The sequence below is a fragment of the Aethalodelphis obliquidens genome, unplaced genomic scaffold, assembly GCF_003676395.1.
Source record: "Aethalodelphis obliquidens isolate GAN/ISIS:26980383/991018 unplaced genomic scaffold, ASM367639v1 scaffold99, whole genome shotgun sequence".
In the NCBI taxonomy this organism is placed as follows: domain Eukaryota; kingdom Metazoa; phylum Chordata; class Mammalia; order Artiodactyla; family Delphinidae; genus Aethalodelphis; species Aethalodelphis obliquidens.
The window spans coordinates 3,220,512-3,248,464 of NW_020838043.1; the positions used below are offsets into that span (position 1 = coordinate 3,220,512).

General features: G+C 42.2%; 1 protein-coding gene across 4 annotated transcripts in view; it reads left to right on the top strand.

Annotated features, from left to right (window-relative positions):
• SH3KBP1 (SH3 domain containing kinase binding protein 1) overlaps window positions 1-27,953 on the top strand; it is a 346,493-nt gene that overhangs the window by 182,742 nt on the left and 135,798 nt on the right. For all 4 annotated transcript variants that reach the window (XM_027096156.1, XM_027096157.1, XM_027096159.1 and 1 more), the window contains 2 exons: window positions 9,747-9,876; window positions 21,895-22,100. In XM_027096156.1, coding sequence (XP_026951957.1) covers window positions 9,747-9,876; window positions 21,895-22,100 — 336 coding nt within the window. The remainder of the gene's footprint in view (window positions 1-9,746; window positions 9,877-21,894; window positions 22,101-27,953) is intronic.

Sequence of the window (27,953 nt, forward strand, 5' to 3'; positions counted from 1 at the left end):
GATTGCAGGGCTGTTATTCTCCTTGCCTGGGAGAAGAGCTTCACCACCATCTACGGTCCCCGCCTCCTTTCCATCCCTGCCAGCTCTGTGCTAGGCTTCATTTGGGCTTGCTTCAAGCAGGAAAAAGGAAAATTAACTGTGTAGCCTATGCTATTTGTGTAAAACAAAACATAAAGGTTTACCTTTTAATCCATATTTTTTAAATTATGTCATCAAAAATTAATTTCCCTATTGTTGAAATTTACTTGTCATATTGCAGATCCTGGGCCATTGTCACTGTATAATATAAAATCTGCCCTTTTCTCTTATAATGGGTGTTATATAAATGCCATTGAGTAGCTATTGTCTAATTCCACAGAAGACTAAAAACAAAATAAACGAAAATCCCAAATAAACAAAAACCCTTAAATCACAGGAGCAGGTTGAGATAAGACCATAGTAATAGCTTTGCAATACTATAGAATCAATCTATTGGTCAATAAAAATATAACGTATTGTATTGTGTAGGTGTGTATATATATTTTTATTGATTAATTAATAGATTAATTCTGCAGTATTCCAAAGCTATACACACACAAATGCCCATACTCCCTCCCACCCCAAGAGACAATTCCTAGGAAGGTTTTGAATGTATGGACCGGTTTTTTAGAACAGTTGAATGAAGTAGAGAATCCTAAAAAATGATATACATATATCTTAACATGTAATCTTAGCTTAAAATATAAAAATGTGTATTTGTCTGCCATTTGTCAACACAGCCTCATAGAGCCAGGGCATCTCCCTTAACTATGGGTTTGCTGGTTTGAGGTCTATCCTCTCTGCATCCGTGATGCATCCTCTGCTATTCCCACTGGTTTCTTTAAAGTGGATTGAGGACAACATAAGTGAAACAATCAGGGTTAATAATTCTTCTAAAATTCTACACTCCCTCACCCCTAATCTCTTTTAGTTGTCTTTTTCTACACCTGTTTTGGCACCGTTTTTTTTAAACCTTCAAATTATTATCCTATTCCTTCTCACCACTAGCTTTTTCTCTTCAAACCTACATATTTTGTACTCTTTAACCAAATGGTGTGCTAGCAGGACGAGCAATGGACGGAAACAGGTTTGGGTGCACACGGCCCTGACCCTTGGTAGGGTGAACAGCCCTTCTGGCAGAAGTTAGCAGCTCAGCTTGGATGGGTCTCTGCAGCGTGGCTAGAGGAGAAATGGAGAGTGTGGGGCGGTCCAGGGATGAGTGGGGTGAGCAAAGTGAAGGTCGCTCAGGAAGTGCTCACCACACTTCTGCCTCCTGGCTGGTCTGCAGGGAGAAAAAAAAAGTCACTGTGCACTTAATGGGACTGGGCTGCCAATCCAAAAGGAAACCTAACAGGCTAAATCCCCGGTAGGCATTTTTAAGGAAATCATTGTAAATACACACTTGTGACATTTTTGTCCAGCGTGGGGAGGATTGATCAATGCAGGCGAAGTTCTAATGATAAGAACAGAGATGGCACATGGACGGGGTTACGAGGAGAAGTGGCATTTGAGGGCCGCTGAAGTTTTGAAACTGGCTTGCTGGCCTATTTTGGGGGTTTGGTTTTTGTTTTAAAGTGCTTTGAAACCTCTTCGTTTTCCTATCTATGTTGTCTAGAGCCTGGGAAAGGCGCTGCATTTCCTCTTGTGCTAGATGAGCTTGGTCTCATCCAGTCTCTCCTCGTGGTGGCCCAAGGGGTATTCAGAGATTCTGGCTGTTATTTGTTCTTTGTGGTTAGTTTTTGAGGTATTTCCCAGTGGTCCCCAGTCAGGCTGGCTAGATACTGAAGGCTTCACTTTCTGACTTAGAGCTTAACTTGGCCTTGTCGTTTGCAAAGAAAGGTCACTTGCATTTCCTAGAAACTTAGGCATCTTACTTCTTGTGCCATGGAGAGAGATTTGGTTCTCTCAGCAGGAGTTAAAAAGGCCCTTGAAATTCTTCAGAACTTTTAACTCAATCAGACAACCTCTGTGTGTGTGGATGGGCAATTTATCCTCATTTCATTTTTGGTGTAAGAACTCTGAGAACTCGCATGTGCAAAAGGAGGCCTTTTTGTTTTGTGCTTGCCCAAAACTTGACGGGGAAGTCAAGTTCCTTTAAAAGCTGATTAATTAATAGGTGATCAAACCATACCTGAATTCTTACCCATTAAGGCACCCTTTGCTTTAGAAGGGTTTGTATCCTTTTTCAAAAAAAGATAACATTAATGTAAGATTTTTTAAATTGTAATTTGATAATCTAAAGAGCCCAGGCTGCTCTACAATTATTTTTCCAAATAACTTTGGGGTGTACATCTCTGATTCCCTAATGCACAGAGATGGTAGAACGTTCATATTAAGGAGGGGGAAGCCACGTTTAGAAGCAACGATGATTAGATTAGAATCATTGGCATACAAAACAGGCAACAACCACATAAAAGTAACATCTTTGCAAGTTTAAATGTATTTATAATAGATTGGCATAGCTATGGGAATTATCAAATATTTGAGTGCTTACTTGGTAAGAGAAACTGTGCTTATAGAGATCCAAAGATTTATTGAACAGAACTCTGCTTTGAAACATGCTTGGTATAGTCGGGGAGGGTAAGATATACTCAACTAAGAAGGTGACTAATAACCCGAGATACTGTTAGAGTGGCAAATAATGGCGTTGACAAATGAGAGAGGAATTTGAAAACAAAGGTACTCAGTGAGAGGGAAGAAGATGCTTCCTAGAATAGGTGACATTTCAACTGGACATGTGGAAGGTGAGGAGTATTTGGATTCATTCAGCAAGCACAGCTGTATTGTGTAAGGCGCTGGGCTAGTCCCGAGGAAGGAGGGCAGGACGTTAGTACAGCTTTGCTCTGAGGTTGGGGATGACCTGTGAAGCTTTGGGCGCAGGTGTGGAGTACAGGAAGCAGGAGCTGGCAGATGCAATCAGATGGGGTGGAGGGAAAAATGACACTGCTGCCCACACTGAACTTTTATTTTTTAACATCTTTATTGGAGTATAATTGCTTTGCAATGTTGTGTTAGTTTCTGCTGTATAACGAAGTGAATCAGCTATACATATACATATATCCCCATATCCCCTCCCTCTTGCATCTCCATCCCACCCTCCCTATCCCACCCCTCTATGTGGTCACAAAGCCCTGAGCTGATCTCCCTGTGCTATGCAGCAGCTTCCCACTAGCATCTGTTTTACATTTGGTCGTGTATATATGTTAATGTTACTCTCTCACTTCATCCCAGTTTCCCCTTCCCCCTCCCCGTGTCCTCAAGTCCATTCTCTACGTCTGCACACTGAACTTTTAAAGGAACACCCCCTTCAAAGTTTCCTTACGTGTGGCTGTTCTAAGGTGAACGCGTCCCCATAGACAATTCACTCACCAGGGAATAGTTACAGGATAAAGCTTCAGGATCTTGATTCATCAGAAAGGTTATCTTTCTGGCTTGATTTATTATTTGCTCATATTTTCAAGCTGGAATGGTAGTAAGGGTAGCCTAGAGTCATTAGGAATCTGGGGACCTGTAGACTAGCCCATAGGTGTATTGAAGGACAGGACTTTCAAGCATTGCTGAAGAATGTCTGTAAGAGCCCTACCAGAAACCCTTGCCACTGTCAGGAAAATCGTGGATGTTGCTCTGTCTCATTGGACAGAGCTTGCTTAGGTCCTAAATAAAATCGTATATATATTTTCTTAAGTCATTTCCCTCTGGATGACCCTACAGATTTCTCTTTTGAGGGACCCCCCTCATGTGGAATAGGCTTATTCTCAAAAGAATAAGGGGAGGGGATAAAAATCAACTTCCTGTGTGTATGGAATGTTCTGGCCCTGCCTGGAAGAGGTAATTAGACAATGAAGGACATAGGAATTGGGGGAAAATATTGGCTCAGGCATTTAGAAGCAAGGTAACACTTGTTTATAGTTGGCATGACTAGCTTTCCATGTCCCCAGATCAACAGGGATGGTTATTTAAACCAATAAAAATAGAAAATAATGTAGGTATTTATGACTTCAGGAAGTGGTTCCCTCAAAAATATTTTCTCCCACTAATTCCACAAGTAGAAAAGGATGTTTTCTGAAAACAAATTGTATTTTTTTCAGCAATATTCAAAAGGTAAAACTATGTCTTAACACATTTACATGAAGTTCTAAAAGAGGCAAAACCAATCATAGGTGATAGAAATCAGATTAGCGGTTGCTTGGAGGTAGATTGACGGGGGAGGAACACTAGGAAATTTTCTGGAATGATGGAAATGCTCTGTATGCTGGTAGAACTATGAGTTACACGAGTGTATGCATTTGTCAAAACTGTTCGACTTGTACCATTAAGATCTGTACCTTTAAATGAATTATATCTCAATTTTAAAAACTTTAAAAAACTATCTTGATATTTTTCTAGTTTAAAACATTTTCCAAAGTGCTTTCCCCTACCTCTCACAGGTAGGAAAAAGGACTGGTATTGAAATTCTCATTTAACTATTTCTGAATACGTTTTTCAAATTGAGAGATAATTAACATATAACATTGTATTCCTTTTAGGTGTACAACAAAATGATTTGATATATGTATACATTGCAAAATGATCACTACAGTGAGTTTAGTTAACATCCATTACCACACATAGTTACAATTTTTTTTCTTGTGATGAAAATGTTTAAGATCTACTCTCCTAGCAACTTTCAAATATACAGTATAGTATTGGTAATTATTTACATTACATCCTCTGGATTTATTTATCTTATAACTGGAAATTTGTTTTGACCCCCTTCACCCATTTTGCTCACCTTCCCCACCCCCTGCTTCTGCCAACCACCAATCTGTTCTCTATATCTATGAGTCTGTGTCTTATGTGTTTGTTTTTGTTTTTTTTTAAGATTCCACATATAAGTGAGATCATACAGTATTTGTCTTTCTCTGTCTGACTTATTTCACTTAGCATAATGCCTTCAAGGAACTAGAAAAAGCATAAACTAAGCCCAAAGTTAGTAGAAGGAGGGAAATAACAAAGATCAGCAGAAATAAATGAAATAGAGACTAAAAAGACAATAGAAAAGATCAGTGAAACCAAGAGCTGGTTTTTTGGAAAGATAAAACAGACAACTCTTTAGCTAGACTCACTCAGAAAAAAAGAGAGAGAGAACTCAAATAAATAAATCAGAAATGAAAGAGGAGAGGTTACAACTGATATCACAGAAATATAGATGATCATAAGGGACTATTATGAACAATTATATGCCAACAAATTGGCCAACCTAGAATAAATGGATACATTCCCAGAAACATAGAACTTACCAAGTATGAATAAATTTTGAGGAAAACTGTAGTGATGTTGAGGTGTGGGCCTCTCCTTAGAGCTTGATTTGTCCGTTGTTCTTTTTGGAAAGAATGGTAAAACAGCTCTTGAAACAATGAAGCTGACTTCATTTGCCTGTGTGCCTCTCCCTCCCCCATGTTCCCTCCTCCCTCACACCCGCCTCTCCAGTGTGCTTCTGACTGAGGTTTGGGTAACAAAGGGCAATTGGATGTAAAAAGCTATAGCAACCCTTAAATGGATTTTTCTGTCGTGCTGCTTGTACCCTGAAGTAGACTTTAGACTTGATGAATCTTGTTCCCCTTCCTGGTACAGTTGACAGGTAAAACTTCAACAGTGGAAAGTAGGAACTACAGGCATATCTCAGAGATATTGCGGGCTGGGTTCTAGACCACTGAAATAAAGCAAATATTGCCATAAAGTGAGTCACACAAAGTTTTTGGTCTCCTAGTGTGTATAAAAGCTATATTTACACTATCCTGTAGTCTATTAAGTGTGCAATAGCATTATGTCTAAAATAATGTACATATCTTCACTAAAAATTACTTAATTGCTAAAAAATGCTCACTGTCATCTGAGCTTTCAAGTCATTGTAGTAACATCAAAGATCATTGATCACAGATCAGCATAACAAATAAAATAATAATGGAAAAGTTTGAAATATTTGAGAATTACCAAAATGTCACACAGAGACACGAAGTGAGCAAATGCTGTTGGGAAAGTGGCGTCGATAGACTTGATGGATGCAGGGCGGCCACACACCTTCCATTTGTTAAAAAAAAAAAAAAAAAAGCAACATCTGTGAGGCACTGTGAAGCAAAGTGCAATAAAATAGGTGTGCCTGTATTCTGGGTAGTTAGGTACCCCAGACAGCAAGGTCATCTTTGTATTCACAGGCATCCTGTTCAGTGCCTTACAGATGTAGATAATGTTTGTAAGATTGGGTGGAGGTGGAGATGTTGAAATTCACCCAGCCTCTTCCCCAACTTGGAACAGGGCTAAGAACTAGAAACTACTTCCTTGGGCCCTGAACCACTTAGAGGCTGGTGATTGTGAAGACTTAAGAATTGCAGGGCACACAGACACAAACTGTTTAAGTGGTTTTACTGCATCTTTCTTTCTCAAACACTACCATGTAAAGCTGCCGTGCTCCCAGCTCTGGGCTGAAGGTGGGGTTCTCTCCTGGAACACAGCCATGGGCTCCAGAGCTGGCTGGGTTGCTCTCTGAGGAACACAGGGGTTTGTTCTCAACCTAGAGCCAAGGCCTGCAGAAGCCTGTTGATGAGTATGTGTTGGTGGGGAGAAGGTAGGTGTCTGTCCCCTTTAAATGCTTTCCTTGGGAAAGAAATCATACGCCCTTGGTAACATCCATAATCCTCACTTTATTACAAAGGGATGCATTTCTCTCTTTAAATATAGAAACATAAACATAAGCAACTTGATTTCTAAGCAGGTAGTGTGCAGACTCTGTATGTTCCACTCTTGTAGAAGCTTTTCAAGGATGGGGTCTTTATCTGTTTTGTTCACCAGTGAATCTGTCCCGAAGTCCTAGGGCAGTGCGGAATATGTGCTCATTAAATATTGGTGGAATCGGGAGGGTCACACAGACCTGAGTGTGGTGTTACCTAATTAAGAACAGTGTGCAATATAGTCAGGGTCTCCTGGTCCCTTTTGCTCCTCACAGGAAGGAAAATTCCTTTTGTGGGGGAATCAGGGCTTCATAGGCCCCTATGGAGGATTTCGCCCAATTGATTTCCCTGCCATTCATTCATCCATCCATCCATCCATTCATGAGTGAATGTAATCACTATGGGCTGCAGTGTCATCATCTTTATGCAGGAAGTTGAACTAGAATTTCGCTGAAGAGGGATAGTGTGGGGCTGGGGATCATTTGTCTCATATCACCAGCCTGAATCTTGCAACCAGAGCAGCAGTCTTTAGGAAGAAATAGCACCGAACAGCTCTCTCTGCTACTGGGGACAGACGCCTGCCCGCTCCGTGGTGCCTGTAATGGGAAGTGTACCCCCCAGGCGATGAGCAGTGGTTTGATTGTCTGCCCCTCTGCGCCCCGTGAGGCTAAGGATAGACGTCTGCTGGTTCCCTGTTGGCCATTCCTCTCAGACTGTGCTGTGACAGGGATGCGGGCATGTGGGGACGTGGCGAGGTGAAGACACCCCTGTTTTCCCAGCAGGCAGCCTGCCGATCCCACACATCAGGAGCACTTCCTTCAGGGATCTCGGGCTGGAGCCACTCATTACTGGGAACAGGAGCGTTTTAGATACTGTCAAACTGAATCAAATGGAATCGGCCCAGCTGCCCTGCGCTGTCAGGGATTACGCCAGGGACTGCTCATTTGTGGTGCGAGCCCTTGGTCTTTCCCTCCTGACTTGTGATTTCTGGGAGAAAGAAGGTCATTTTATGGTTCCTTATTCAAGACAAGCACAAAGGACCCCACGCTACAAATCCTGTGACTGTTTATATTCAGGCTTATGGTGCATCTTCCTAACCATTCTAATCCTATAAAAAGCTCCTTGAAAGGATAATACGTAACGGTTGAGTTGACATAGACACATGGAATGATTTCAACAGAAACGTTGTGAAATGCCGTGATTTGGTATTGAATAAGGATAGTCATGCACGGGTGCCATTGTCTGGATTCTTTCCCGAAGATTCTGTGATCACACAGATATGATGGCCACTCTGTGTGTCTGTACCCCCATGAGCTCCCTAAATCGTGCTCTAAAATGCCATTCTGGTTGTCTCCATTCTGAGGCTGTGTCAGCACCTCCTGAATGTCGCTCACACACCCTCCCCTACTTATATCTGGCATTTCTGCTCTTCAAGGCCAACCTTAACTTTGATTCCTTTTTTTCTCCAAGCCTTCCCTTAGCATCCCAGATCTCGGCGAGCTCAACTTTGTGTAACACATTTGGTTTGTGCCAAGGCATGGTGTTTTCTTTTCTATTTACCTTGCATTGCTAGGTTTTGGTCATGCCCACCTTCCACCATCTTTAAACCATGTGTCCTTTCTACCTTGGTAGATTGTCCACTTCTTGAGGGGGAAAAAAAGGGTATGTCCTGTACAGTCCTGTGTCCCTAGCCCCTAGTGTAGAATCATAATACATCTATTTCTAACACTGATCAAGTGTACTAATTATCCCACTGTACAGATGGGAAAGCCAGGGTTGAGTTAGTAGGACATTCGACGAGTCACAAGATACGATTTGAACTGGGCTTTTGACTCTAATTTTCTTTTCATTTTAATTATTTAAGCTTTTAAATTGTATTTGTTGATTTGAAGAAGTAATACATGTACATGGCCAAAAAAAATTCCAAAAAGTTTCTAGGTTTCTTTCTATTATACTACACCATACTGGTAACTAAGTGCTTCCTTGTTCTCAAAATGCCCTGTTATTTTCCTCCGAGAAGCCAGTTCACTATTCTCACTTCTGCTGTTCTGTTAGTGGCTCCATCACAAAATTTGGGGATGACTTTTTTTTTTTACACTTCCCTCATCTCAGCTAATTGGTTGCTGAAGACCAGCTTATCCCTCACAGATTCTCAAATCCGCACCTGCCTTGTTCATTCTCACCCCTCCCCAGATGCCGCCTTCAACTCCCCCACCCAGATGACTGCAGTCTGGCTGCCCTCCCTACCTCCCTTCATCCCATATCAGTTCATCTCAGGGTAATCTAGAACCTTCAAGAAAGCTACAGGGAGTCCTTCTACCTTCTGGTTGAGTTTTTATTCCACAGATTCTTAACTGTTTTTGTTAGGCTATCAAGTTAGGTTTGGTAATCTGGGAAAGCCATTCTCAGTTTTTAAATAATGGTTTTATATGCATAAAATAAAACACATAAGGTTACAAAAGGAACCATTTATATTAAAGTAGCTATCAAGCTATTTTAAAAACAAATTTTGGTATACTAATCTATGTGCACTTCTTTATTATAAATAATAAATAATTCCTTATTAATACATTAAATAACAGGGTCTCCCAGCAGGTGTGATAACTACCACCACTTAAAGGTAGTGAAGAGTGCAAACGATATCTTGAAATACCCACGGTATCTACGATGTGATGTAAAAATACGATTTGGTTGGTGTCACGTCACAGGTCCTTCTATTACTCTGGTGTGTTACGTATATTCCTAATCAAAGGAAATGCCAAATTTCAGTTGGATGTTAGTGGAAATGAAGTGTTAATTCTTTTCCACTTGCGTTTATGGTTCCTAGGTTAAACCCCACTTCCTGAGTCTGAATCTCGAGACCCTGTGAAGTCTGCTTTCCCTGTTAACCTGTAAGCTTTGGGTCCTGCAGCTCTCCCTGTGTGGGCTGTGCACTCGGCACTGTACAGATGGGAGAGAAAACTGGCAAGTACCACATCTAACCTGAACCCTGCCTCTGTTCTTCTGTTCACATCTGTGCAGGTAGAAGAAGGATGGTGGGAAGGTGTTCTCAATGGAAAGACTGGAATGTTTCCTTCCAACTTCATCAAGGAGCTGTCAGGGGAGTCGGACGACCTCGGCATTTCCCAGGATGAGCAGCTCTCCAAGTCAAGTAAGGAAGGAAGTCCTCCCACCATGCAGGACAGGGGTGGGGGCACCCACGGGTGCCGCTCCAGCCTCCCCTTGGTTCCACTGCCTGTGCTAAGCGATTGTGACAGAAGCTCATGAATATTTTCTTGGTTATGCTGCCTTAACCCACCGTGGTTTAGTAGGTTTATCATTGTAAAGGTGTGAGGTGCATACCTTTCCCCCCAGTGCGCAGATGCACACTGTGAACATCTCTGGATAGGTGACTGTCGGCCTTCATAGTCCCCCATGGATGGCCCATGTTGCTGTGCTTCCATATACTTCTAAAATGTCACTCACTGCAAGTTGATAATTATTTTTAAAATGAACCAAATGAGATTGTTAATATTTCTCAGCATCTCTTGAGGAACTTGGAGAAAATGGCACACACACCCCCCCACACACACACACACCCCACACACAAATCATCGGTGGGAAGAAAGGCAATGTTCAGGACGCGTGTGTGCCAGCTCCCTTGAAAGTCTGCCAAGCCAGCTGAGGGCCCAGCCCCACCTCGGGTGAGCATGCGTGTCCGTCTGTGATGGTGAGAACGAACTCCAGGTCTTTCTCTCTCCAGGGCCTGAAGCTCTCCTCCCTCCAGCTTCTCTGCTGCCTTTTCCAGCTCATGGAGCAAAAGGTCAGGACCGGGAAACTTTGTTCTCCCAGTCGCTAACCCAACTTCCTACGTGGACGTCTGTGTATCTCTTGTGCCGTCTTGAGCCAAGGTCATGGGTGTGAATGTCGTAGAGGCTCGACTGTGTCTTAGCGGTTCGGCACTACCTGGGGCTGCAGACTTTCCTTTCTAACAAGAAGACAGCTCAGTCCTGTCAAAATAATTCTTAAACAGCTTTCTTTTCCATTTGGAAAAATCTGACTTGAGTGGTATTTTCAAGTTAGTTGTGTCTCTTTAACCAGTAGCGTGATTGGGCAAATCCCCAATTTTGGAGGTAAAGCCATTTCTGGAGTCGTGCTCAGGCCACCTCCCTCACTTGGTGTTCAGTGGCGCTGGCCAATTGGCTCAGTGGTTTCCAAAGTCTGGGGCTCCCCATCCCTGAACCTCATTCCATCCTGGGGTCTGTGATAGGAAAGACAGGAGGTGATTTGGGGGCAGAGGAAGCATCTTGAAGCTCCTGCTGCCTTCTCTGGTATGGGGCAAGGAGGTTCTCTGCTAACATGGGCCAACTGGTGGGTGTGGCTGGGAGGGGAGAAGGTGTCCTTGACCCCACGATAGTGGGACTTCTATGGCTTCCAACTTGCACATTAGAATTCTAACTGCCATAGTGTCTCCTTTCATACACTGGAGTAGTATTGTACCTGGTAATTGGGTCCCATAATAAGAATACTATATCTTAGGGATATGGTGGATTAAATGGGCTTTCTTGGAGGGAGGACCAGATCGGGTCATTTTACCATTATTTCTGTGGAAGTGTGTTATGAGTTCCAATAGCAATAATGTATATAAACCACCTCACCTATAGAAGACCCTCTATTAAGTGGTCACTTTCATTGTTAAACATGATGAATTCTTGGGACACAGCCAGCTAGTAAGTTGAGGCTGCTTGCACACTGGTTAGTACTGTGCTCACTGAAGCATTGTCTCTGCATTTGGAAATTACTTTGGGATTCCTGTACTCAGGCAGAAAAGGAGATCTGGAGAGGTATTGGACCACATCTTTGGGAGAACCTTGACCTCTTGTTATCCTGCCATGTTAGGTATGCTTTCAGAGCTGGAGCTCAGAGAAGTCATACCTCTTGTGTTTTTGGAACTGTTGAAATAAACTGTCTCCTCTTACTCCAAGTCAATAATGTGGACATTTGACCCTGCTTGACCCCTTAGCTCAAAGCACACAGTGCTGGAATTCCTGGGACAGGAGGTTAGGAGGCGGAGTGGAATGGTCTTCCCAATCACTTCGCCTTCTGTCACATGCTCTGAAGGGGCTGTTTCTCTCATGGAGACTGCTGTCCCCAACGCTCATTCAATTAAAACCTGCCATTTCAGAGCTAGGAGAGCCTAGTAATTCCGGCAGCCATGTTTAGTTACCACAGGAACTGTCCCTTGTCAAGGGGGTTTCTGAGGTCTCTGGAGAGGCATGTTCTCCTAACAAGGATGGATGCTTGTGAAATAAGTACATGGCTTTTGTAATCTTCCTGTATGTGCAATTAAGGAGAAGAGGGCCCATCTATTGATCTTTCTACCTGTCTGTCCATATCCATCCATCCTTCCTGCTTTCCTTCTTTTTTCTATTCTTCATTCATTCAGCTTTTACTTGGCCCCTGTTGTTACTAAGATGCTGTACAAGGTACTGAAGATATACAGAGACAAATCAGATAGGGTCCCTGTCTTCAGTCAGTTCGCACTGTGGAAAGGGGGTGCACAAGTCAGCGACAGTTCAGGAAAGCACCACACGTGCTCTGCTAGCCGGGTATCTGAGGAAAAGTGGGATACACAGGCAGAGAGAGGCCGGTCCCATGGGGATGTAGGGACAGCGGTGGTCACAAAGGGCTTCATAGGAAAGCAGATGTGATTATAATGTCCCTAGGGCTTGCTAAATTGAAATAATCCCCTGAAAGAGAAATACCATCTCTCAGTGTTCTCACAGGCTGTTCAGTAACTGTTTACACTCTGATGGTAAAATATATATAATTAGATCAGATCACATGCAGAAATTATGTATACTGTTAGGATTTGTCTACGAGGAACCTTTGGTTTTAGAGTGAATCTGCTCATTCCCTATCCCCAGAGAATGGTGTTAGTAGTTTCAGTGTACTTTACTTTACAAAAGAAACACGTTTTTGTTTTGAAATAATTATAGGGTCACAGAAAGTTGCCAAAAAACAAAACAAAACCAAAAAAAAAAAAAAAACAAACAATGTACAGGGTGGTCCCATGAACCCTTCATGCAGTTTCCCCCAGGGATAACATCTAGTATAACTATAGTAAATGCGTATTTACTTTTATCATAGAACTGAGAAAGACAAATGTAGTTAGTGCACAAAAGATATCTAGGTTTTTACTCTGGTATGAGCCGAACTATAGTTAATAAAGGTCTTTGTTAGACCAGCCCACTTAATACCCTTCATAAATTACAGTTTTCACAGAGGGTGCTTAATTAATACATGGCTATGGGGCTTCCTTGGTGGCGCAGTGGTTAAGAATCCGCCTGCCAATGCAGGGGACACGGGTTCGAGCCCTGATCCCACATGCCGTGGAGAAACTAAGCTTGTGCACCACAACTACTGAGCCTGTGCTCTAGAGCCTGTGAGCCACAACTACACACCCCGCGTGCCACAACTACTGAAGCCCATGTGCCTAGAGCCCGTGCTCTGCAACAAGAGAAGCCACCGCAATGAGAAGCCCACGCACCACAACGAAGAGTAGTCCCTGCTCGCCGCAACTAGAGAATGCCCACGCGCAGCAACGAAGACCCGCTGCAGTCAAAAATAAATAAATTAAATTTAATTAATGTTAAAAAAATACATGGATCTGGGAGTAAGTCAAACTCCTAATGTTTACACCATTTTGGTAATTTTTAGAGATCCTAGTGACATCATATAAAAATCCTCTCAATTTAAATGCTAGTAGACATTGGGGGAGGTTTTTTTTTTAAGACAGATAAAATCTATATCCTGGTACATATGAAGAAAACTTTGTGTACAGTGTATCCTCATACATCTCTTGGTTATACACACACACACCTACCTCTGTGCACACACTTCTTTGATATTTGTAGTCTTCACATTGCTACTTCCAGAAGGTTTTTGAGGATACTTATTCATTTGAGTTTTGTTAACCAATGGATGAATGCAATTGAAGAAACATTGCATTTTATTTATAAGGAAGTGTGCCACGACAGCTTGACACATGGTAGGTGTTCAGTAAATGCTTGCTGAATCCTTCTTACTCTGAGGAGGCATTTTTAGCTTTGAATGAAAGGTATAAATTGCTTGAACTTGCTTTTCTTTTACCCTGATGTATTTTTATATGTGGTAGTTGGTTATGAAAATCTCTAAACTTTAGATCTTTGTTCAGGGTAATCTAATCTATCAAGGAAAGAGTTACAGCAGTTCTGTTGGTTGATATGTTGATTTAGACATTTTATCTCAAACAAGAAAATTCATTGTCAGGTAGTGGCAGAAACTTTTTGCTGTATATTTAAATTTGAAAGCATCTTTACCTTTCATAGCATTTATGGAACTTTAAAGGTGCTTTTTCAAAAAGATTTTTGTCAACTTTTTATTATAGAAATTTTCTAACGTACGCAAATCGAGAGAATAGTATGATGAACCCCTGTGTACCTGTTACACAGCTTCAGCAGTTAGCAACCTGTGGCCAATTCATTGTAATTATACCACTACACAATCCTCCCCTATATTATTTTGAAGCAAACCCCAGATATCCTATAATTTCATCCATAAATATTTCAATATGTGTCAATAAAAGAGTATCTTAAATACTGTTATCACTCCGAATTGTAATAATAATAATAATAATTGCAATTCCTCAAAGTAATTACCTATATGGTCAGTGTTCACTTTCCCCTAATAGTCTTCTATTTTTTAATGCAATTTGTTAGTTTGAATCTGCACCCAAAGAAGGTACATACCCTGTGATTGGTTGATATGTCTCAACTCTCTCTGAATCTCTAGATTCTTCTTCCATGTTGCCTTTTTTCGTTGCTACTTTTTGCTGAAGAAACTGAGGTCCTTTGTGCGTTACTTTCCCACAGCCTGCCTTTTGCTGATTTCATCTCTGCTGTGTCGTTTACTCTATATTCCTATAAATTGATAATTGGATCCAGGGCCTTGGTTAAATTCAGGTTTGAGAGAGAGATTTTTTGGGGTGGGGGGACAGAACTGCTTCATAGGTGGTGATGGATAGTCTATCTGGAGGCTCATATGTCTGGCTATCTTTGGTTTTGAATATTAGCAGCCACTGATGATTATCACCCAGATCTGTGCACTCATTAGGGCTTGCAAAATGGTACCCAAACAGGGAATTTTTTTAAAAAAGAGTGAAATGGGCTCCCATGTAGCAGATCAATAGTGAAAAAAAATGTTGAGTAAATTAGGTTTTTAAAAAACAAAACATCCAAGGGTTTGCAATAATTGTGCGGGCAGGATCTTATGTTAGGGATGGAAAGGAATTGAGAGCTCATCTAGCCTGGTGTCAGATGAGAACACTAAAGCCCAGTGAGATGAAGTCCTGGGTGTGGCCTCGCTTCTGAGTGATGAAGCCAACATTACATGCAGGCCTTCCTGCATATAATTTGCACATACTTTGGTATTGCTCCCATTACGGCTTGTAGTTTACCCTTTCACGGAGCATCTGACAAATTTCAAATCTGAGTACAGTTTAACTTATTTCTTCTTATGATCACAGATTATGATGAATTAATTACTTTTTCAGTTATAATTTTGCACATGCGAGTATTGACTAAATGGTGTGAAATAGAACTAATTACAAATTATATTGATATTATTGCATTAAATTATAATCAGAAAATATCTTGATCTATAAGCTTTATTTGGATGTAGAGGCAAAGAAATCCAGATATGACTACTACCCAGTTTCAATTTCATACATACTTTGCTTCACATTTAAGATATAAATGTGACTTTCCTGTTTCCAACATCTTTTTTATATTATTTAATTTCTTAGATTATAAAATAATTCTTGTAAAACTAAAAAGTATTCCTGTTTTCTTGTTTTAAAGAAAAACATCTTTTAGCTGCAGAAACATTTTAAGCTATTTCCCATAGTTTTCAGAGGGAGAAGGTTTGCATTTTCTTTCTATAACCATTAATAATCATGATATTTAAGTTTGAATTGACTTTATTTTCCTAATTCCTTATGTTTGAATTTTAGGTTCAGATACTTTAGTGACTCGTCAAGTGAAGGCAAAGATGGAGATGGCCTTTTAAAACTTAGGGCAAACCACTCCCATGATATGGAAACATTTTATTTCATTAGCTGTAAGAAATGGATTGCTTGTGCCCCTTGCCTATAAGAGCTAAAGCCAGGCTGGCACCCCCCACCCACGCTTTGGTGTCTCTATACTTTTTAATATTAAATGTTATTTGTTTTGTGTATGAGGTTCTGTTGGCAGTGAAGAGCAATTAGCAAATTGATGAAATAGCGTTTCAGGCAAAATTAGATGCTAGCATAAGCATATGATTTTGTGTTGAAATTTTAAAATGCTTCCCTTTTACAGTGTTTGCTGCCTTCAAGTACTAATATTTAATAGTGACAGTAGAATATTCCTCCCCCCCCCCCAAAAAATAAACAGCACTCATATTCATGGACTTTCCAGTTGCCCATCTCGTCTGTTCTCTAGATGGAACGTGTGTGTCCTCACTCACCCCCAGCCCAGGCTCCATTTCCAGTCCTCTTGCTGCCAGTGGACGGGGCGGGGGGTGGGTATTTTGCAGAAATGCTTGGCCTTTCAGAGACAGCAGGGCCATGTCTACCTCAGTGATGCTCAGACTTGATCCTGGGGAAGAAGAAAGGGAGGTTCTCTTGTACTTGGAGGAACTTTATTGAAATACTGATTCCTTTTTCTTCCTTTTTTCTGACATGAAAAGGACTGCTGCCATTCAGTTCTGGGGGGCCTGGCTCACAAAACAGCTGTATTCCTTGGGAGTAATGTTACCTTAGTGATGGAAGTTAGGCAGAATAAAAATTCACCCAAATAAAAACTAGCCACTGTTACTTGCTCCACTTTGCCATCAAAGTCCTCAAGAGCTACAAGTCTAAGGAGAACATGTGAAACACTTGTTTCTTTGGATTATCCTTATGTAGCCAGTGATTTGAATATCTAAGTTTTTGCTTTAACTGGACAGAGCACATCTGTCAAAAAGGGCAGATTTCAAAGCAGTGGTGTACCACCATGTCTGCAGGACACAGAAATTGGCAATACCTGATTCCATTTAATTTGTTGATCTGATCATTTACAATCCCTTTCATGTTATTAGGAGTGACATGGCCCAGAAGTTTACACGATGGTCCCTAATGGAATTTCCCATTTTCCTGAAGAATGTTTCTAAAAAGTTAGACAAGTTGCTCTCTCTCACTCAGTTCCACTCTCTGTCTCTCTGTAAATGTAGCCTACCTTTTCATCCCTCAGACTTATTATGAGGGAGCTATGTAACTGGCCTCCAGTTCGATATTCAGCTCACAGCCGTAATAGGACCTATTTTTTGCATAACTTAGAGTAATGCATATATTAATTGAGCTTGTCTTTACCAAACCATTTTACCTGCTGATGGTACTCTCTGTAGGGTGTGTGTGTGTGTGTGTGTGTGTGTGTGTGTGTGTGTGTTCACCCTCAAACTGGGGCAGAGTGTGTGTAGTCTATGTACTTACTCGTGGTTCCAGAGAGATTTGGGCTTTAGCCATGTGTCCAGTCTTATGCTATTGGTAACCTCTACTTGTAACAACAAAAAAGAAGATAATTTGCATTTGACACTGGGTGAGTCCTATGTCCTCATGCTTAAGTACAGTCTCATGACTGATATGGCAAAACCTCAATTAAGATGTTTCAGGAAATAGGGTTTTCTGGTGTCTTTGCTGCTAAGCAGAAAACCCCTTACATTGACATGGAAGCCACGATTGGTTTCAAACCTCATTGGTGAAAACCCCCCTCTAGATTACTTATACATTTTCTTGCTTCAAGATACTAAGAACGAAAAATCTTTTAAAAGGGATTTTGTGCCTTGTTTAGACTCTTGGGGTCATGAGTATCAGTTTGTATCATACTGGGCTCTAGGGGTAGAAGATAAAGGCTAATGGACCAAAATCTATAGTATGTTCGGGTCACACTCTCCAAAGAGAAGAATGAGTTAACTAAGGAATCCGATTGATTGGATTTCCTCTGGTTGAGGTTTTCCTACTCTTGAGGTATAATGTTGAAGTGGCTTCCAGGTTTAAATTGGGCATAATCCACATGCCAGGCATTTGCAGAGGTGAGCCCTAATGCCAGTGCTCATTGCCATCATGGTTGCATGGGGACTTTGGGCTCATTCTGTAACATTCTTAAATTCTGCCTAATGGTTTCTAATTAATTTTGTGGATGAAGCTCTTGCAGTGGATTCATTGAAGACAAGTTCAGTTAAAGACTCTCCCTCTTCCTTCTTTTGCCATCATTTGCTCCCCTTCCCTCTCTCTTGTTTTTCTCTCCCCTTCTCTTCTCTCATTCACTGTCAGGAAAGACTACCTTTGAAGGGACAATTCTGTACCGAGCTGCACCGGGAAAGACGGAGGGCCACAGACGCTATTACAGTGAGTGACCTTAACAGCAGGAGGCAATTGTAAAGATAAGATCTGGGTTCTTGTGTTTTTTGATGCAGCTGCACTTTCCTGAGCTGCTCATGCTTCTGCCAAGTGTCTGTGAATTTCTGATCCAAGGACATGGACTTATTTGCCTGCGATAAGTGCCGTCTCCTTGGTGTGTGCTGCGGGAGCATTCCCATCACCAGCCCCTGGCGCTGTCTTGTTTGCTTTGTGCCTCTGTCATGTGTGTGACATGCGTGCATGAACCATGCGTGCAGAGAAAGGATCAGTAACATTGGTCATGGCATATGTGTTTGTACCAGTATCTCTGCGCCTCTGGGGTGGTGTAAGGTGGCTTCCTGTGGAGATGTCAGCCTCTCGTGGTTATTGCTTTTACTGAGTGGGTCATTGGAAACCAATAAGTCATTTCCTCATTGCGGGGTTCAAAGAAGTAAGATTTTGGTAAGAAAAGTCCGTGCCAGAAATGGTATTTTGCTTTGCGCATTCAGCCAATCACCACACGGCAGACTTCTTTTGGCAGGACCAGTGTGTAGCCTTTTGTGCTGTGAAAGAAAGCTGCCAAAAGTTGAGGGGAAGGAGATGAATGAGGTTAATGAATGAATCTCGTGAAGTTCGTAGAACAGTCCTGCCACACAGTAAGCACTACACGTGTGAGTGTAAATTTGAAAATAAACAAAAATGGCTCACGGCCTGGAATATTAAGGAAATTACTGGCAATGACTTTTGTGTAATTTGGCCAGTTATATGAGCGGCCAAAGCAAACTTGAGGAAGCTTTGTTCTTTTTTCACTGCGAAGGAAAAGCATCCACCTTAGTGTGCACGTACACACATGTGTACATAGAGACGTACACACAGTGATGAAGGAGAAGGTTCACGCGTGAACACCGGAGCCACACGTCTCAAACTGTCTGCAGTGAAGTGTATTTTTATTTCCATTCCCCTGCGGACAGACATCGGGTACTGCTGGCTTGCCTTCACTGCGCATGCGCTGCACCACCCGCCCCTCCCAGCAGGAGCAGGCAGACAGATGTTGGTCTGTGCCCTGTTCACCCAGACGCGTCTGTTGGCCGCACGTCCGGAAGTAGCACCAGCGCACACTGCTATAAGCATTTCCAGACACGGACACTTTCTGTGCTTGTCTCTCTGTGTACCGGGAACGAGCCCTTCATGATCTTGGCTCCAGTCCACAGACCTCACTTTGGGTTGCACTACCCTCGAGTGTCACCTGGCATTCCGAGCATGACACAGGGATAGTTTACATAATAGTGTGTGTTATGAGCACCAGTGGCTAAAAGATACAGCACCAAAAAATGAAAAGCCACCTTTCTTTTCCTCTGAAGGGAAGGAACTAGATTTTGAGTTATTTCGTCAACCCAGATATTCAGACATTTAATTTCATAGTACTTAAGAGTGATAGAAGCAACCTACCAGAATATCCAGAAGAAAAATCTGCCATGTGTTTCCTTCCCAGCCCATGCTTGTGTGGTTGAATGACCGTGCAACCTTTCCCTGTGTAACATAAAGAGTATTTCTCACAGTGATTAATATGATATTATTAAGATGAGCCCGGAAGGTGGCAAATCCCTAAAACCAGAAGCTCAGTGAAATCAGGATGGCAGTGGTTGAAAATATTGTGTTTCTAGCTAATGAGGTATGATAAAAGAATCCTTCAAATTCTTCTCTTTGAAGAACTAAAACAGACTTGCCCAAATCCATTTGCCCTGCTGCCTTCTGCTTGTGGTGCTGGTGGTGGTGGTGGCGGGGAAGGGGAGCAGTGATGTTTTCTCTTCACTAACCATTTCTTTATTCCGCCCTCAAATGCTTCTTTCCAAACCAGAAAAGAATATACAAGCCATTTATCACACAGAAAAAATCCATACGGCAAAATGAGAACATGTTAAAGGGGAAATGACACAATATTTAGACTCCAAAATTATATCTCCAGCAGGGGTATTTCCAAAAACAATGAACAGATAAACACACGAATGGATAGCTAATCCAGGGAGGTTCTCCATGTTTGCACACTCGCATCCAGTCCTGTAAACTGGAGCCGACCCCCTTGTTGTGGGCTGTTCCTCATTGTTCTGCCCTCTGTTCTTGCTCATAAATGCTGTTTTTTAGTTAATTAAAATGTACACCAGGCATCTTCCTCCCCACCCCCTCCTTTTTGGCTTACAAATACCATTTTATTGAAAACAGCAGCAACGACAAACACAGCCATTGTTTAAAGGATTTGATTTTGAAACTTGTTAGCAATTTATAATGACCTTTCTATATTTTTCTGTTTTCATTTAACAGTTTCTTCCTGCACTGAGACTTCTTTATTTGAATGACTTCAACATTTTGTGACATTTTATGTGAGCAATTATTTGATGTATCATTCTTATGTACTAAGAGGCCACCTTACATGTAGGAAGATAATGCACAGTGTGGCTAATAGAGAACAAAATTTGATGGTATACTTTCATCCCAAGGGCATCATTGTCGTCAGGAGACACATAGTCAACGTTCAGGAGCTATTCTACACATCTAGAGGCTTTTAGAGACAGGCTTAATGGCACTTTCCATAAGATATCCTTTTAATCCTGCCCTTTGATGGCATGACTAATGTACTGACCATCAAAGTAAGAATGTACACCCAGAAATTAACTAGAAACAGGCTCTTCCTTTTAGGAACATGATTGTGGGCAGAGCCTGGGGAAAAAAAGAATCTGGGGAGGTAAGTGTCCGTGTTGTCTTGCTGATATCTATTTGATGACTTCCAACTCATGCCACCAGAGGTCAAAGGAAAGGTGTCATGTCCCCAGTGTTCTTCTTTGGAAAGGAGTTCAGCTCTGGGGAGACGTTGGTGTCAGAGGAGGGAGGAAGAACTGTAGGCTTGGGGGATTCTGGCCTCCTGGAGGGCAGCTTCCTTTCCCTCTTTAATAAATATAATCATCTTGCCAGTGAAAGTGTTTCAATGTCAAGTTTGGTTTAATGCTTTCCTCGAGAAACATGTCTGCGTGCATTTATTCCTTGTGAAGCCATCCGAAGAGATTTAATTCTTTGGCAGTCATAATTTTGTGTGGTTTCTTTAATTGCTAATTTGTTTAAATGGCTTTTAGCTTTACAGTTTCCCTTTAGGAAATGTTACTTTCATTGCTAATTGCTAACTGACGTGAGTCATAGAAATGGGAGGTACAGTATGTGGTACTGACTAGGTGGGGAGGCGAGGAGGGGGCGGGAAGAGTTGTTATTGCACAGACTGCAGCAAAACAAATTTGGCTGAGAACCAGGCTCTGGCTGAAAAGAGGTGAAATGTCACATTTACGAAGAGATCTGCTTTGAAATTAGATTTCCTGAAAAGTTTTGATTCACTTCTTAAAATTAAAAGCTGGGCACAGAGGGTGGGAGGGAGACACAAGAGGGAGGAGATATGGGGATCTAGGTATATGTATAGCAGATTCACTTTGTTATACAGCAGAAACTAACACACCATTGTAAAGCAATTATACTCCAATAAAGATGTTAAAAAAAAAAAGCTGGGGGTGGGGAGATGGAACAAAACTCAGAGCCGCCCCCATGCAACATATTCACATGCTAAACGAAAAACCGCAGTGCAAGTTATCCCATACCCAGTGACACTTGTAGCAGTGGTTCCTGGCTGGCTATGAAGTGCTTCACGGCTATGGCTGATTTCTGAGCTCTTTCTTTCCCCGTCCCCGCTCTTGACAGGTTTAAGGGAAACCACAGGCTCCGAGAGTGATGGGGGTGACTCGAGCAGTACCAAATCCGAGGGTGCCAACGGGACAGTCGCAACGGCCGCAATCCAGCCGAAGAAAGTTAAGGGAGTGGGCTTTGGAGATATTTTCAAAGACAAGCCAATAAAGCTAAGACCAAGGTCGATTGAAGTAGAAAATGACTTTCTGCCTGTGGAAAAGGTATGTTCGACAGTTTCTGTTTTATTTCAACGTGGTGTTGTGTATCCAAAAGTACCTTGTAGGGCTTGGCATCTACGGCTTCCTATGCCTCTTCTGAGGTTTCATTGTCCTCGTGTGCAGCTCTCCTATATAGGAACAGCTTTCCTCGAAAGGCTCATGCTCTAGTTTGCTGTTGCTTTTCTTACTGATCTCTCGATGGAACGTTTCTCAGGATGACTTTTCAAATAGACCGGCCCTTCTGTATTTCCTCCTCAGAAAAGCCACTCCTGCCTGGACCCAGCTAAACACATAACCTTGGTACTTTTCAACCTCTCTTCTATCCTGGTAGGTTTCTCTTGTGATTTGTGCTTGGGTGTGTTGACTGGTTCTGCAGTAGAGAGAGGGGTTGTGTTTTTTTTTTCTCAAGGTATTTGGTGGAAATGATTTCATACTACTGAAAGGAAGTCTCCTGCATGTGTGAGTGACAGAGATGGCCCTCGCTGTGAGTCCCTGAGTTGTTACCATCAGGAAGCTGGCTGTTTTCTCCTGCCCCTGGTTCTGGGTTGGCGAGAGGCGGACAGCGTGTTGCTGCTGAGTACACGGTTGCCAGAGCAACACACCCAGAGCCATTGTGCTTGTGGCTGTCAGTGACGTCTACTGTGGTACACTTTTAAGCATCATAGCCTTGCTTAGGATTTGATAAATACTGTGGAGTTTTCCAGATTGTAATAAGCTACACTCGTGCTGTGCTTAAAGAATGTTTGTTAATTTGATTTAGTGCTGAGATTTTTGCTTTGACGTTTGTGCCAGCAGGCTTGGGGGATGGGGGATGGGGCATGGGCAAAATCTCTACTGCAGGTTTATCGACGGCTTTTGAATGTTTTTCATTTCTCTGTCAGATGAATTTTTAAAAGTTGCATCATCTTCTGCAGCTGTAGAACTTCCACCCACCTCCCTCCCGCCATCCAGCAGCAACCTTGCCCAGTGTCATCATGCATTAGAAACAGAATCGGGAAAGGAAACTTTTTGGACCCTTAACACCCTTAGAGATGAATAAGGCAGAAAGGGCAGATACTTAAAAAGGAAGGACTGTTTCACTTAAACTCTTCTTTTGTGGAAGCTTCTCTAGTCGATTTGCTATTTCTCAAGATCTGAAAACTATCTAGTTACTGTCCCAGCTTGTGAGTTCATTTCTGCTTCACATGGTCACTTTCAGAGTCCCATAAATGTTTACAAAAGAGCAAGTTCCCATCTTAGAAAGGAACGATGAATACAGTTTTTCTTCATTTTATTCAAGTGGTTGAAATGAACATGACCATTGACTCAGTCAGCAAACAGTTTATTCCTTTTGTTTGTTTTATGATTCTCAGTCTTATTCTTCTCTGTGTAAAAGGACGTTGTGTGTGTATAAGTTTCATTATTGCTATTAATAATTGTCTTAACCACTAATAATAAATTGGGTTGTTACTAATAGAAATATCAGCGACAAATATAATACTCCCAAGTTTGTACCTCAGCACACTTCTCCTCTGAGCTCCACAGCCACGTGTCCAACTGCCGTCTTGAACATCTCCACTCGGAGGTCCTAAATTCTTAGCAGCTTGTCCAGACCTGAACTCATCCTCGTCCCCCGGAAACCACTCTGCCCACAGCCTTCCCCATCTCAGGTGAAGGCAGTACCACTCCCCCTCCCATGACTCAGAAGAAAAGCCCTGGGGTTGTCCCTGACTCCCCTCTTTCTCTTACATCCCATGGCTGATCCATCAGGCAACCCCATCAGCGCAGCCTCCTAAGTGTGCCCAGCACCTGCCATGGCTCATCACCTCTGCTCTCCCCCTGCTCTCGCCATCGCTGCAGTGGCCTCCTAATTGGTCTTCTTGCTTCTCCCCTTCCTCCTACGGTCCAGTGTCAGTACCAAAGCCAGGAGGGTGATCCTTTGAAACCCGAAGTCAGGTCATGCCACTCCTCCGCTCGCACACCTGTAGAGGCTTCCCTGTGAACCAAAGTGAAAATCCACCCTGAGTCCCAGGAGCTGGGATGACCTGACTCCCATTGCCGCTTGGACCTCCTCCCTCACTGTTCTCTCCCTGCTTGCTCCATCCTGGCCCCCTCGCTCCTCCTCAAACATGCCACGCACGCTCCCACTTGGGGGCCTTTGCCACGGTGGTGTCCTCTGCCTGGACACTCTGTTTCCACCTGCCCGCTGTGGCTGCCTGCCTCTCCTCCCTGACGCCTGCTCATTCTGAAACCTGCCCCCTTGGCCCATCCTGCTTACTTGCACTGCATTTTTTGTTTGCCCTAGCATGTGCCCCCTTCTAACATGTTTATTTTTTATTATGTTTATTCTTTGTTTTGTTCACTGATGTATGCTATGTGCTTAGAACAGTGTGTGGCATATAGTAGGTGCTCAGTAAGTGTTAGTTAAAGGAATGATATTCAAACTATATTAATATAACACTTTAGAGATTACAGACATCTATAAAATGAGGGAACCGGGTGGGATAACAGTTATATAGTTGGAAATATAGTAGTTGTACGGTTCACTGCACCTCTGTGAAACAGAAGATTTATTGCATTGGTCTTAGAGACAAGAAATGTTAACTTCATCAGAGTAATATATTTATGTACAGCATGTGTATGCATCTTGATTCATGATTTGTTTGCAGAATGAAACCATGTGCTGGCAGCTCCCTTAACCTGCTTCTCATTGTGAAGCCTCTGGGGAAAACTTAAACTTCCCAGCCTGCTTTACTGGCTGCGGACAATTTTTATAGCATCTAAGAGGATTCAAAACTCTCTCCACCCCCTGTTGTTGGCGCCATGGATAGTTACATAGATTTATGGATCCATTATGCTATTGCACAACCTGGCATGGGAGCTGATGAGTGTGATAATGTTTTACTTGTGTACAACCTGGTTCTCATCGCTTTTGAGATGGTTTTGTGTCTAAGATTTATGTTTAAGGAAGGAAGTTTCCTATGAGAGTTGAGCTCGCTGTTTCGATTTTGCAGAAGCACAAACTGGATCTCATGTGGCGGCATCTGTGTTAGGTGAAGCCGAAGCAGGTCTTCCACTCAGGCTGGGGCAGTTGACCTGTTCACAGGACTGGTTTGATAACTCGCATGAGGGAAAAAAGGTCTATGATCATTATTAACAGCTGCAAGCATCCTAGTGTACTTTCCGTTCAAGTTTGCCAAGTTTTGAGACCCACTTTTCTGAGTCAGTTGAAACTTTTGTGCTTGCTTTCCCTGTGCTTTAATCCATATCGCCCTACCCAGAGTGGTTGAATGCTGATGGTTATACACCAGGAGAGATACTGGTGTATCTGTAACACTCCCCCGACCAACAAGGAAATAATTAGTATTCTTGCTTCTCTTACTGAGCTCTAAGGAAGGACCCCATTTATGAGTCTTTTTAATGCTACCACCCTGATATGCCTGTGAATGATGTGTTTAATGTACCATTTAACTGAAAGATTTATAGGTGAAATGATTTAATGTCTGGGATTTTGCTTCCAGTAATTTGGAAGGTGGAAGAGTAGGTGGGGCACAGAGGAAACCAGGTTGGTCATGAGTTGATAATTGTTGAAACTATGTGGTGCATACATGGGGTTCAGTACACTGTACTCTATTTTTGTATATGTTGGAAACTTCCCTTGACAAAGGTTAAAGAAAAAAGAAAAGAACCTTGGAGAAAAATGTACCATTTAAACTAAGCCCAGAGGTACGTATGTGTTATATCAAAACAGTGGAAAATACGTTGTGGCTAAAGATGAACCAAGTTAAATATCATAAGATTTTACAAGGGCATGGTACCATTGTCCTAGCTGATTGACCTTGACAAAGTCACTTAGCCTCAATTGAACCATCTGTAAAATGGGAATACTCTTTATGCCTATCCTACCTCATAGGACTTTTTTAAAATGCTACATAGCTGAAAATACTTGGAAATTGTAAATGTAACTCATTTCAGCTAGTATTTGTTCAGTACTCACTATATGCTCGGCACTGAGGATACAGTGGTAAACAAGACCAGGTCACTGCCCCTCAGGGAGCTGCAGAAAAGTAAACAAGCAATAATAATACAGTGTGGGGAATGCCGTGACCAGGCTGAGAACACAGTACTGTGCCGTAGGAGCCCTTGGGCATGGCAGGAAGTAGCGAGTTGTTAGGGAGGCTGGAGAGTGTGTATTCATGTGTGTGTACCTACTTCCTACAGGAAGTGGTGTTTAGACCTGTAAGAAGTGATGTTTTTAGACCTACAGGAAGTGATGTTTAGGCTGAGAACCATGGGTCCAGTACACATTCATCAAGCAAAGGAGCATAGAGTTGTCAAGGTGGGAAGAGCAACATGTATAAATGCCTCGAAGGGAAAAGGAAATAGCACAGAGCATGTGTCGGGGCTCCAGCAGGAAGTGGGGAAAGATGAGAATGGAGAAGAAAGCAGGGCCCACATCAGGAAGGGCCTGGTGAGACTTGTTAAGGAGTTCGGACTTGACTTTGAGGGCAATGGGGAGCCATCAATGGGGAGCAATTCTCAGTGAGAGAGTGACATGATCACATAGGTGGTTTAGAGAAAGTATTCCTAGCTGCAGTGGGAGGAGTGGATTACAGAAGACAGGATAACTAGAATTCAGGGGAGAAGTTAACAGAAACTTGTATTGGCTCTACCAGTAAATCCCCGTCCTCAATGTAGATCCTAAACCAGTTAATGAGTCAGTGGATGGAGAATCAAAATATTATTTTTGTTCACTTTTTCAGTATGGATATCCAGTTGACTCAGCACTGTTTATCAGAAGGATCATCCTTTCTGCAGATCACCTGTTTATCAAAAAGGTCACCTTTGTCATAATTTAAGTGCTTGTGTATGTGTGGGTCCATTTCCAGACTCTCTGTTCTGTTGGTTGGTTTGTCCCTGTGGTCATTCTGTACTACCTTAATTACTGTAGCTTTGTAGTCGGTCTTGACATCTGGTAGTGTAAGTCCACAGTCTTTATTCCTCTTCTTCAAGATGTCCTGCGTTGTTGTATTTTCATATAAATTTTAGAATCAGCTTGTCAATCCCTACTTTCTTCCCCCCACCCCCGCAAAAAAACCTCTTGGATTTCGAATGGGAGTACGTTAACTATAGATACTTTTGGGGGAGAAATGACACCTTTCCGATCTATGAGCATGGTATATCTATTTATGTAAGTCTTATTTTACTTTGTAAAAATTTCTCAAGTTACATATTTATGATTTGTACACCTTTCTCTACCTATGTTATATTACAGTGTTGTTATTGATGAAGGCGAAGTTGGAAGATATAGATTAGTGTGAGAGCCAAATGGGCTTAGCAGTTGATCTCCAGAATTAGACAGACTCACCCACCCAGTCTCAGCAATGCTGCACTCGGGCAGACCCATGTGAGGTAGAAGGGCCAGCTCCTTGGGGAACAGCAGAGAAGGCCAACTTCCAAGAGGAGGAAAGAGAAGAGCTGAGCTAAGCATGCCCAGTTTATTTTTCCTAAATTCACGTATCAGAGAAGTCATTTCACTCTCCCAGGAGAAAGTGAATAGGGAGATAGAGAGTTCCAAGAGTGTTCAATTCTGCCCAGAGGCCAAGTGTGTCCAGAGAGTGTCCATTTGGTCTCCCTTTTTTTACATGGAAGGAAATATCAAGATAAGACAAACAGCTTTTCTAACAGCTTTGAATTATTATCATAAATGTTTGGGGGAAATATTTTAGAGATAGAATCAAGAAGTTTGATAGTATGTGGGAGATAAAGGAGAGGAAAGACTTGAAGAGGATGCCTTGGGTCCTTATCGGTTAGAGAACACTGGAGGAGAAAGATATCTGGGGAGGAAGGTCATGGGTTCAGTCTTAGACTAGCTGG